The sequence below is a fragment of the Myotis daubentonii genome, chromosome 3 (genome assembly GCF_963259705.1).
Source record: "Myotis daubentonii chromosome 3, mMyoDau2.1, whole genome shotgun sequence".
Taxonomy (NCBI): domain Eukaryota; kingdom Metazoa; phylum Chordata; class Mammalia; order Chiroptera; family Vespertilionidae; genus Myotis; species Myotis daubentonii.
The window spans coordinates 165,447,104-165,460,635 of NC_081842.1; the positions used below are offsets into that span (position 1 = coordinate 165,447,104).

Genomic DNA, 13,532 nt, shown 5'->3' on the forward strand with positions numbered 1-13,532 from the left:
CACAATGCCATCTCCATGTAATTAAGGCAGTGCAAACAGCTAAATAAAAGGGTTGCTAATGACATCTACTTGACTCTCTACATGAGTCCCTGTTCTGGTATTGGAATAAGTTAAGGATCAGCTGCTTGTAAAATGTACAAATTGTAAATCTTTGTTACAGGTAATAGGATATGTATTTTTTAAAGACAGCTTTATGTTAGGGCTGTATTTAGGCTTGTGTTCTCTCTTTCTCTGTCTATTTCTGTCTTGGTCTCTATATATACATGCACTCATGTTTATATATGTATATGTGTGGGTGCACATATTTGCATACATGTATACATGCATGTATATATGTGTATGTGCTTTTGTCAGGTAGTAATATTTAATAAACTATAGGTTAAAACTAAGAAAAAATAGCTACAAACTTTTCCTTACAGTCTTAAATTGACCATCTACCGAGGTAGAGCATGGAGTCAAGGAACCAGTTTGTCTTCTTTTAACTCTTAAGATGGAGGACCCTAAAAATCAAAAGTGATCAATAATTTTTTGGCGGGTTCTGGAATTAATGAAATTGTCTGGATATATATGAGGTAATTAAGTTTAAACTGCTGAGCTTAAACTTAGATAGAAATTTATATCAGTAAGAATAAGTCCCAAACAAAATTGTGCCTTCATTTATTGAACACATCATTATGAAGTACACAGTAAATAACACCAACAGGAATACCAAGAATAGTACACCATCCTGGCCTTGAAATCTAGCAGAAGTGACTAAGAAATAAACTATAACATATTGTGTGATGGGTAATGCAACTCAGGGGTGCAGGGGAGTGGAGCAGGAGGTAGGGTAACACACCCTGTGTGTGTGTCAGGAAACGTTTCCTGGGAGAAGAGATGCTTGTGCATCACAGGTGGCGGCCACCAGCCAACAGGCGAGGCAAAGCCCTTTGCAATGGTGGGACTGTGCACTGGGTCCAGAAGACATGAGAGAACATGTTGAGGAAGTGCAGGTAAGTGTGAGTTAGGGTTTAGGGTGTAAGAGGAGAATGAAGCATCCCCTGAAGGACCCCCGTCTTCTCCACCAGGCTTCCTCCTTGAGGAAATCCCTGACAACTGGAGTTGGTGTTCTGTGTCCCATGACTTTTTACATATTTCTATTGTTGGATATTTTACACCAATCTAATTGTTCATGTCTGATTTTCATACTTGTCTTCAGGATAAACATCAGGAATGTCTTCCAGTTCTTGTCATAAAACCTAGAAAACAGTAGGTGCTCAATAGTACCTGTTTATTACATGCACATGTGGCTGTCTGGCTGGCTGAGTAAGATTATGCACAGTTTGGGAATGAGAAAGTCAAGAATTGCCTTGGTTATCAAGCAGCATTTCATAAAACCGTAATGGTTTCATTTTTTCTGTTTCAGGTTACTTGCCGCATATAATAGTCTTACCGACAAACACCTGACTGGATATTTTAACAATACAAGGATCAGGCGGCATCTCTTAAGATCAGGGCTGGTAAGCTTTGGTTTACGCTCTACCTGCCCTATTGTTCCATTAAGTCCAGTAATTCTCTCCCTTTCCTGGTTTTCTCTTTGAACTAATTAGGGACATCTCCCCTGACCCCCATTTCAGAAAAATTGTTTCCTTTGCAAAGCTCTGATTTAACTTGTTGAGGTTGTTTTTCAAAAGATAGGAAAGGAGGTCACAACGACTGCTAAGGCAACTTATAAATCACTGAGGAAAACCCCTGAGTTTTTAACAGCATATTTCACTTTGTCTATTTATTCAACACATTTACTGAACACAGTCTATGGGCCAAGAACTATTAAGGATGAAGGGTGAAGAGGATTTGACTGTCTTTGGGAAAAAGTACATTGTTTTCAACCATCACAGAATCTGCTGTGGAAGACACAAACAGCTCAAATTTCTCTTTGAATTTTTAAAAACAGTTTCATTTTCAGGGGTGGTTTATGGATACATTAATGTATTTTGCTAGCTCCAAAACTATCATTTCCACACACACAAAAAAATCCTATTCTAAATGTAATGCAAAGCCAGTAAAAAGTAAGATAGCTTTCCATAGAAAGACATGGGTGTGGGTAAAGAAAGTAGGACTGAAGAGTTGTGCAGCTTACCTTCTTAAAACACAGTGGTTTTCCTTAACTATTGTTGCTATGGTATTGAAAGGACATGCATTGCGGTTCTAATTGTTTATGTGCTTGGCACTCTGGCTGGTATGTCCCAGAGAGCTTGCTTTTTGCCTCCAGTGGCTTTGTTATCAGACAGATCTGGCTGGAAGTGGGCTGTCATTTACAAGACATAGACTTGAGCAAATCACTTAGCTTTATCAGCTCCAGCTTCCTCAATGGTAAAATAAAGATGATGATACCCAGCCCTCAGGATTGTTGTGGCAAGGAGAGATGTGTGACACATGGCTGTAATTATTGTGGTTACTAGTAACACTACTTCTTTGGATAACAATATGTGAGCTTCATGTGTAAATAGGAAGGACTTGGTATTTACTTATCGACATCATTAACAAGCACTTAATTGAACATTGGTTATGTGCATGGCAACTCAAGTAAGGAAGATACAGCTCTTTCTCTAGAGTAGTCTTTCAAATATAGTCCCTGAATCAGCAATCACCTGGGAACTTGGTAGAAAATGCAAATTGTAGAGTCCCACCCCAGACCGATTGAGTCAGAAGTTAATGGGGTGAGGCCAATCAATTAGTTTTTTAAAAGTTAAATTTATTGGGGGTGACATTGGTTAATAAAGTTAAGTAGGTTTCAAGTGTACAATTCTATAATACATTATGTGAATTGTGCATTCACCACCAAAGTCAAGTCTCCTTCTATCACCATTTATTTATCCTCTTCTATCTCCCCTCACCCCACTTTCCTTCTGGTAACTACCATACTGTTGTCTGTGTCTACGAGCTTTTGTTTGATTTTCTTGTTTGTTTGTTTGTTGCTTTCAGTTTTATATCCCACATATGAGTGAAATCATATGGTTCTTAATTTTTTTTCCATTTGACTTATTTCACTTAGCATAACATTCTCAAGATCCATCCAGGTTGTCACAAATGGCAATATTTCATCTTTCTTTTATGACTGAGAAGTATTCCATTGTATATATGTACCACATCTTCTCTGTATCAATTATCTGTTGAAGGACACTTCGGTTGTTTCCATGTCTTAGCCATGATGAATAATGCTGCAATGAACCATAGGGGTGCATGTATCTTTGCGAATACATGTTTTCAAATGTTTCAGGAAGATACCCAGAAAAGGGATTGCTGATATGGTAATACCATTCTTAATTTTTGAGGGACTTCCATACTATTTTCCACTGTGGCTGTACCAAATTAAAATGGCCACATGACCCAAAGCAATACACAGATTAAATGTAATCCCCATCAAAATTTCTAATCTGTTTTTCAATTGTCTTCTATGTGATCTGAGGCAGGTCCAAGTTTAAGAGCATTTGCCCTGTAGGAACTTCCAATCTAGTTAGAGAGATCAGATGACTCCCAGGGGAGAGATAACAATGACACATGTTAACTGCAGGGGAAGAGGCAATGCAGCACATTCTCTATCTATTTTTCCAATTGGAGCACATGACATGATATCCCATGGACAGCACATTTCAAAGACTATGACTGAATTGTAATCTCAAGCGTACTTCCTATAGCCACACCCCTTTCTTTCATTGGAAAATGCATTCATAAAAAAGATTATCAGTAGTCAATTGCTTGTAACACAATTTAATCACAACACTTCAATATGTTACAACAACAGTGCTAAAAAAAACTACAGTTATCAAAATTGAGAAACATGTGGGTGCACATTAGACCTGAAAAGAGGAGCAGGCTTAATCAAGTGGAAAGGAAGAAGATGAACAATCCAGAAAAAATAACACTCTTTGTTTAGAGAACATACAGAAAAATACAAAAAAAAAAGTTGCCATAAGAAGGATTAAAAGAAAAACAAGTATAGTTGACCCTTGAATAACACACAACACAGGTTTGAACTGCATGGGTCCACTTATGTGGATTTTTTTCCAATAAATACCTGTATTATTTTTGATCTTTGGATGCTGAAAGCTGACTGTATGCATTCATATACCCCATTTTACATAGGGAACTTGAGCATCCCTGGATTTTGGTATTATCAGGGTTTCTGGAACCAATTCCCCATAGATACTGAAGGACAATTATGTTTTTGAGGATTCAAAAGTTACATGCAGATTTTTGATTGTGTGAGGGTGGGTACCCTCTAAACCCCATGTTACTCTCAAGGGTCACTGTAAATGAAAAACAGAACCTACCATTCCTGGGACTTGCAATGCTGCCAATAGACACCAATCTGGAATAACTTCATATCTGCAGCACTACATCATCTAAAAAAATCGAAATCACAACAAATTCTATTACATTCTGGGCTGGAGAGTGGAAGACGAAAAAGCAGAGTGAAGACAAAGTAATGAAGCCAATTATTTTAAAAACCAAGTGATGAGAGCCTCTGTGGCTTACCTGTTTTGCCTTTCAAAGTAAATTTCCTATGAGATCATCAGTCCTGTGATCACTGCTCCTATTCATTGTATCATGGTAGCACCCGGCACTTCCTCCCCAATGCGTACAAAAAAAGAAATGAAAAGAACACCTGGGTTCCATCAAGGGAAAGTTGCTACTCTAATGAAAACCTTGCTTTAAACAACAAGTGCACCATCTGTGTGTGTTTTCATGGTGGTAGGTATATAGGACTGCCTTTCTCCCTTTTTTTGCCTTATGAAATATTTATTAAAAGTGAAAGTTTATCAACCACAGTAGTATATTCCTTTAGGCTTAGGAAACATTGCCTCTCTAACTCTCCCTGTTTGGTGACTAACAGTACATTTTCTGCTTTGTAGTTCTATGTGTGTCTTATTTATTCATGACAGATCACAAGAAATGGAAGAATACTTTCTGAAAAAGAATACAAACTAAATATCATGAAGAGGGATCACCAAAAATATATCCGGGAGTGCTTAGCCCAGGCTATTTTCCATAAGGTCCTTGATATGGAGGTACAAGAATTTACCCTTTTCTTTATAACTGATATTTTCTAATGTGATAATTAATAATACTTCTGTATCCCGAGGCAGAGACATTCTTCTTGTATTTCATTAAAAACGAATGGAATAAGGGGACCTGAGACATGCTCTCTATCTCTCTAGGTAGCAAGCAGCCAACAGACTAAAGTAAGCTTTTCTCCATTTCAGTGTGAGAAAATATGGACACCATTATATACTTTGTGATATTTAATTTAACAAATGTAGATTTCTAATCCATAATGGCTACTCTAAAACAAAACCACCCTCACCATCTGTACCTCAATTTCCATTTGCTAAAAAAAAGTGACATCTGTTTAAATATCAGTAATTCCACTGCCATGAATTATTTCAGATTTGTTATTCTTTTAAGGCTCCGAAGCTCAGCCGTATGCTAAATTTCAAGGAATAGGCTTTGAAACATCTGCTGTCCCTCCTACTTTAGGCCACATTGGTCAGCATGGACTTATAATCAACAACATTTCTTTTTAATCTGACATGGCATTTTTAGTAGGATATCTAGCTAACTTGATAAATTATTTTAGCCTTGCACCATGAAATTTGTAGTTTCAAGCATCAGTACCATTTTAATCTCTGTGAAAAAGCATGTCACTTCTTGGCTTGAACATAGAGCAATAAATCAGAAAACTTGGCTCATAAAACCATTGACCTGTGGGTGCAGTAAACATTCATGAACAACTGTAGAATCATCAGTAAACCACTACTAAGTTTAGTGCCACTGAAAATTATGCTCCCATTATATTGAGCAAGTGTTGTATTTAGTGAAGATGTATGTGATCTGTTAATTTAGGAACTCATTTTGTGCTTATATCATGTGCATGAATTACATATAATCACTCTTTATGACCCCTAAATCCACTAGCTTATGAAAGCATTAGATACAATTCTATAACTAATGGTTAAAAAAATAGTACTGTGTAAAATCAATCTATACCTAGTTTCAAACTTAATCAGTAGGCACGAAGTTCTACATTAGCCTTGATCCTGGAGGTTTTTCAAACTTTCATAAAACCGGCACATTATAACTGGTAAATATGCTATTATTTAAGCATCTTTGTGTATCCTTAAAGTTTGGAATAAATATCTTAAATAAATGGTAAAAATGTAATATATAATATATAATTACAAAATATAATATATAAATTAACACATAGACTATTTCTGCCTAAACTGCCACATTTAGTTTAGGCTGATGCTGTTCCTAATTAGTGCTATTAATATTCATTCATGCAACAAACATTAATATGTATCAGGCTCACCTATGTATCATTATGAGGCTCTGTGATGTATAGCTGCAAGATATAATTAAAAAAACAACAACAACACTGTAGAAAGTGATCAAATGCTAGAAGAAAGGAATGGACAGACTGAGCTCAGAAAAGTAGGGATTGGTGGCTTCCCTCTGTGAGAGTCCGAGGAAGCTGCACAGAGGTCCTGCTATTTGAACTGGACCTTGAAAACAACGAGACCTCACACGAAACCAGGAAAAAGGCATTTCAGAGAGTGAGGTTACAGAGATATGAAAGGACATTGCGGATGGGAAGGAAAGCTCGCTGAGGCCAGACAGACAGCACAGTGGGTTGGTTGAACGAGTGGCAGGAAGAGACGCTCTCCAATAAGCTGGGGCCCAGTTTCTGGAGAGCCTTCAATTCCAAACTAGGTTTGGAGTATAGGTGATGAGGCGATGAAACATTTTTTAGCAGGAGACTGAAACAAATGAGCAGAGCTGTTTTAGAAAGATGATGTTGCTGAAAATGTGGGAGATGGATTAATGAGCTGGAAAAGATTGGAGGTGGGAGGTCAATTAGGAAGCTGTTGCCAAAGGGTGTGAGCTAACAGCAGTAGCTGAAACACTGGGGAGATGCAGCTGTCTGCAGAGACAGGGAAGAGGGAGGAAGACTGGCACTGGCTGAGTGAGGGGTGGGGGGAAGGAGCCCAGAGGAATTCTGAGGTCTCTAGCTTGGCGGGGGTGTGCATTGCAGGAGATCAAGAACAACAACAACTTAGGCTGGAACAGAACCTGCCAGTGGTGAAAAAATATGCCTGAGAGCCAGGAGATTCTCACACGTGGCAGAATGGTTATGTAAGATGGGTACAGGGACACAAGAAATTAGGTTTTGACCCAGAGGACAAAGACAGTGGTGGCCTTGGTGAAAGCAGGTCCAAGGGTGGTGGTGATGAGGGGTGGTGAGAGTGGGAGACTTTGGTGAGTTGGAAATAAATGGAAGATGGAAAGTGGTTGATGTAGAATCTAATCAAGTTTGGTGAGAAGTGGGAGAGAGAACAGGAAAAGGGGAGACAGAAAAGGGAAGTGTGATGCTGAGGAAGGGAATGACTGAGTCTGCAGTCTCAGGGCAGCTGGAGGGGCTCAAGAACAGAGGAAAAACACTTTACAATGCTCTCAGATGTGTCGCAATAATTTCAACCCAAATTATACGCAGATTACATGACTAATATATTATAGAAAAATTGGAAAGCATAAGAAAGTCTGAAAATGGAAAATAACCACATTAATGCCTCCTCTCAGAGATAGCTGCTGTTTACATAGTCACCTTTTCTTTTAGTCTCTATTCATATTTATACATTAATAAAAGCATGCTATTTTTTGAGAAGACCATGGTTTTGTGAAAAACAAAAAACAATAACAAAACAAAACAAAAACCCAACCACAACCAAAAATTCAACCACTGTGTGATTTGAGGAAAAATTCATGATCCTCCGCCTCAGTTTCTTCTTTTGTAAAACAAGACTGCTTAGCAATTAGAGCAAGAAGAGATGATGTACACAAAATGCACCCCCATCATGGGGTCAGGCACATAATATGAACTTGATAAATTAAATTGCATTTCTGTGCAATTCTGTATCCTCCTTTCTTTGTGTATTACATGTATTTTCCATTTTTTTGAAACAAAATATTTATAACTTTATTTTAATGATTATATTCTATTCCATTATATGGATGTGCCAAAAACTTAACCATTCTCTTCAAGGTTAATAGTGCTTCTGAATTTTTGCTTTGAAGAGAACAATACTACTAACAAAAAAACCCCCTTTTATTATATATATATATATATATATATATATATATTCAAATATATATTTTTATTGATTTCAGAGAGGAAGGGAGAGGTAGAGGGAGATAGAAACATCAGTGATGTGAAAGAATCATTGATCGGTTGTCTCCTGAACACCCCACAATGGGGATCGAGCCTGCAATCTAGGCATGTGCCCTGACGGTTCATAGGTCGGTGCTCAACCACTGAGCCATGCTGGCCAGGCAACAAAAACTTTTTAGATAGTATCTTTGGGCCATTTAGATAGTATCTTATGCATACCAAAAAAAATTCAGATTTCCTCCTAAGTTTTAGAAGTGAAATTTATTGGTAAAAGGAAGGGACACGTTTACATATCTGAGATATATGATATTGGCTTTCTGAGATATATTATATTGGCTTTCTAAAGGGTTGTACCAATATATATTCCCACTTGCACACTAAAGCAGGTGATTCTTCTCCATCTCAATGACAGGAGGGTAATTGAGACTTGGTTAGCTGGTAGGCTTATTTTCCTTTTAAAAAATTGTTGCTGTAATTGATATGAATCTCTCCTCCATTTTTCCTGTATGCTTAGCGTTACCATCAGCTTGAAATTAAAAAGAAACTGGAAACCTTAGCTAGAAAGGAGCGAATTCAGAGATTTAAGGTAAGAAGCCACATAACTCTCTTTCATCTCATAATATTATTTTATGATTTTGGAAGCCAATGATGCTATTACTTGTTTCTTGGGGCACTTTGGGATAACTCATAGCTGAGGTCAAATGATGGTGTCTCCAAGACTAAATCTTGGCCACCATTATTACAAAAGAGCATGACAGAATAGGAGCTGCCCGTGCAAAATGTTTTATAAAGCACGAAGAAAACTTGATAACTTTCAAAGAAAAACTTGAAAACATTCTTTTCAGACCTGGAATTTAGTTTTTGTATTTCTTGGCTGATATGTGATAGAGGCCTAAGGATTTTTGTTTTTGTTTTTTGTCTTAAGAAGGTAAAAATAAACGGTGATGTTTCTGATGTGATGGAAAACAGAGCATTCTAAGAATTATCCAATGGTACATTTTCATGCAAATGTGAGCCTTGAGAATACGTGGTAGGAAAAATCTACCTTAGCAAACAAGAGCATAAGATTTAGACATTTTGTACAAGGTATTTCAGAATTTCCTGTTTGTTTTCTATTCTTATATTTGATATTCTTCTTTGAAGTAAGCTTAGGAAATTTATAAATTTGAATTAAGAGACCAGAGATTCAATTAGGCATGTTTGAAAGGTTTCAATGTAGGTTGGCAATTTCTTGAGCCATTCAAACTTACATGTTGTTCTTCATTTTCCGTGTGGTATTACAAATGTGAGGCCTAAGACATTTCTCAAACTGATGAATATTTGTAAAGCTTCTGTAGAATGACTTGCCATATAAAATAGTAATGTTTCCCTCTTGCCTGATAGACTCAAATCTTTCTATTTTATCATGGTCAAAAGATAATCTTGTTACAAAATTGTTGTTAAATAACAGAAGATGGGCCAGTTTTTCAAGATCAGAAGAGTTAGTGTGTAGAGATTTGTGGTTAATTCAACTTTGCCAATATTGACCTACATCAAGGACTGAGTTATAGATTCTATAATTCACTGTGAACTGTTGTTGGAGAAAAATAGTTACTGGAAATAAAGAGGGACTAGTGCTGCCTGAAGAGATGTGAGATCCACTCTCACCCAGTGTGCCAGGCACACTAACTAGACAGATGGGCAGGATACAGCTTTGGAAAATTTGTGATAGACACTCCAGCTCCTCCTTGTCTGATTTGCACTTGTAACAATTTTCACTTTAGAGCTGCACTTAGTGAAAGACCTACTAGTATGTTTTGGCTTCTTTTATGTAACATGGAAACAACCTTTTCTTAGGGCATTATTTAATAATTTAAAAATTTATATTTTTATTGATTTCAGAGAGGAATGGGGAGGGGAAAGAGGTAGAAACATCAATGATGAGAGAGAATCATTGATTGGCTGCCTCCTGCATGCCCCACACTGGGGATCGAGCCCACAATCCAGACACGTACCCTGACTGGGAATCAAACCATGAACTCGTAGTTCACAGGTTGACGCCCAATCGCTGAGCCATGCTGGCCTGTCTATTTAATAAATTGTTAAGGGAGAAAAGTAATACTTTCTGGTATTCTCTACTACTGATCAGAGTAGTGAGGAGCATTTTGCTTCTTGTAGTGATCTGCAGATTAATGGATGCTTTTGCTAAAACTGAGGATACACTGCTCTTGTAGCTATTTCTTTGAATAAAGCAGACTCAGTTTCCTGCCTATCACTACACACCCACCTCCCCAGTACAGCTGTGGAAACTTTTTCTGCCTATCCTGATAGACCTCAGAAGGAACATTTTGAAAGTAACGACCATGGACTTCTCTAGTCATACAGTATTTTTTTTATCTGGTAGGCCCTAACCTAACCTAATTTTCTAACTATGCATTGATTTGTTAAATTACTTTCTTATTTTAGGGAGAGCCCACAAGATGGTCTATAGAAAAAAACATGCCAGTGCTGTCTCCCCACCCCCCAGTGGGCCCAAAGACTCACCGTGGCCATAGTGTTCTGGTTGATGAAGGACATCCCAGTCCAATAACAGTGGTGAGTTATATTACACTCTCTGTCATGTACCATCCCAAGTCCATTTATAATTTCTTACTACTCTCAGAAAGAATGCTCTCTGGGTAGATGTCTGTATAAGCCTGAGACTTCTACTGAATGAAAGCATAGTTTTCTATCTATTCAACTCTGTCTCTACTGAATGCCCCACCTCGAATCAACATCACCCTTGTCGAATTCATTTTGCCTGTTATTGCTAGGTCAGTTTGCTTTAGGAAGAGATTACTTAAGTTATTTACATGCCCAAATACCTTCACTTGCTTTGTGTCACCTATAGAAAACCACAGGCTCTTGCACTTGACATTTAAGACCCTGAACCATCTGACCTCAATTTAGCTATCCCCACAATTACACTTTAGCGCCCTGCAATGCAGCAAAATTGAACCACTAGTTGTTCCATATTTGTGCTATATTTTCTGACCTCTGCATTTTGTTCTTGCTGTTCTCTCTACTCTCACCTTACTTGTAGCGCTTACTTATGCATACAAATTCAATGGTACTGTATAGCATTTGGGGCCAGATACTTATATTTGTACTTTATTTATCAAAAGTATGTGCCCATACTCTAAGATAAAAATAATTAAATGTGTAGTAATTCTATTTAAAGAAATTGTACACTGACCTTTCTTCTAGTTTGATTCATTTATACAGTAGAGGTGGTGTTTACTTGAAGGAAGGTAAGGTAGCTTGAAACAATAGATACAGGAAAAGATTTGAAAAATATTTGCTGGAGGTTGATGGGTTAAGCTGTAAATGAATTGCTTGATTATGTCTTTATTCTTGCTTTGTGTAGCCTAATATATTTCCTTGTTAGCATGAACATTTTTTTTGGATTGCACAATGTTTATGGAGAAATTGCAGTGCTTTCACAGATTGCTAAAGCACGTTCATCGTTCATCACATATAGTGTTAAGCTTTGACATTTTTCAGAAGGTAAATATGTTTTGACATTTCCAGGTGAACAGCTCAAGTTATGAAAAGCAACCGTCTTCCCTTTGTTGCTACCATATTTCCAAGCTTCATTTAAATGCATATGTACACAAATAATTCTTTTATTAGGTGGCAAACTCACTAGACTCTCAAAAGCTTAAACTGGGTGAAACAAAAGAAACCATCAAGTGCTGTTTTCTATCTTCCCACCTGTTTCTGAGTGGAAAAACCCTTGAAAGGCTTTCTTTTCAATTTTCCAGCTGAATACCCTCAATAAGTAGTTTATGATACATCCAGGAGATCTTAATGTGGCAGGAATGAGAAAGTAATTTAAAAATTACAGGAAACACTGACACCAGCACTTCAGAAGCCTTTCTCTCTGGTAAGCCACAATTCTTCACTTGGTCACCCCCTGTGGCGAGTCTGCACTGTAAGGGATACCATTGTAATCTTGGCATTGTAGTTCCCATCCGACAGAAATTCAAGTCCTCCTCTTTGTTTTCCCAACCTGGATACATATCCTTTAAATTTGACTCCTGACCTCCATGTGCCATTGAAACGAAGAAAAAAAAATCCTTTGGGGATACTGCTATCGATTTTTCTCTTTTCACTTTCTTGAGCGAATAAGGAAAGCATCCAGTGAGTAGTTATTGCATTTGGTCACTAATTGCACCTCAACTTTCAAAATAACATATAAGCTTTTAGCTGTATTGCTCCCATTAAAACTCTGGAAAGTCATTCAACTAATTCTGCACAGGCTTGGAAAATGCACCCCCAGAGATCTCCCACTAAGAATTAGAAATGCTCAGCTAAGCTGAATAATCACCAGGTAGTCAATTTCGATTCACATTCCGGTGCAGATTTGAAAATGTTAAGCTACAGTGCCATGTTTATTCCAAGAAAATATATTATGAACAATTTAAAATATAGCCAATTTAACGTGGCTTTTGATGTGAACTACAACAGTTTGTAGCTCACAGCTGTTGGTTGAATGGTGCAGATTTGTTTTTAGAGATAAATGTAATCAGTTAAACATTTGACTGCCACACTCATCTAACTGAATGATATCTGTATGCAAATGTGGAGAAGTAAAATTTAGAGCACAACAGCCCATTGATCATGTCCTAGTTTATAGGAACCTGCTTTTTTGAATTCCTACATTTGATTTTCAATGTTTTTGTGTTCAGTTGGATTATATGACAGGAGTCTTAAGGCATATTTGTTTCACTGAGTTCAAAGGAATTCTTTTGGGTGATCTCATTCCCTTGTTCAGAAACCTCTAGCTTGATTTTTTTGTGTGTGGGTGTTACGACCTTCTACTTTTGGACTCAAATAGGCTTATGTTCTGTTTCATGAAATCAAATGCTGTTCTTGTCAGTTCACTGCGTTTTCTGTCTCGGTCAGGATATAGGCTTGTGTGTAGACAATGCACATGCATGGATCTCGGCTGGTGCGCCATCTCTACTCCATCAAGTCAGCAACAGCCTCTCTAAACTCATGATCTGGAAGTTTCATGTATCACTTCTGCTCACATCTTATTACTCAAAACTGAGCATATATCTATACAGAATTACATGAGATGCTAGAAAATGTACTCTTTATTTGTAGTAGCCGTGCTTCCTGATTAAAATTCTATTACTTGTGAAGAAAGGAAAACAGATATTGGGGACTATTATCTTTGTCCCCTTCCCATGTCTGGCTTACAACTGGCTCTCTTCTTACTCAGATGTTCAAATTTACCAGTCCTTTGTTTTCTCCTCCATTTTCTTCTGTTGCTCATCCATTTGAATAAAATATA

The 13,532-nt window shown here is 37.5% G+C and overlaps 1 protein-coding gene across 1 annotated transcript in view; it reads left to right on the forward strand.

Annotated features, from left to right (window-relative positions):
• Nucleotides 1–13,532, forward strand: part of ERICH3 (glutamate rich 3) — a 99,649-nt gene that overhangs the window by 22,027 nt on the left and 64,090 nt on the right. The window contains exons 2-5 of the mRNA XM_059689171.1: nucleotides 1,406–1,499; nucleotides 4,926–5,051; nucleotides 8,727–8,798; nucleotides 10,658–10,786. Of these exons, the coding sequence (XP_059545154.1) occupies nucleotides 1,406–1,499; nucleotides 4,926–5,051; nucleotides 8,727–8,798; nucleotides 10,658–10,786 (421 nt within the window). The remainder of the gene's footprint in view (nucleotides 1–1,405; nucleotides 1,500–4,925; nucleotides 5,052–8,726; nucleotides 8,799–10,657; nucleotides 10,787–13,532) is intronic.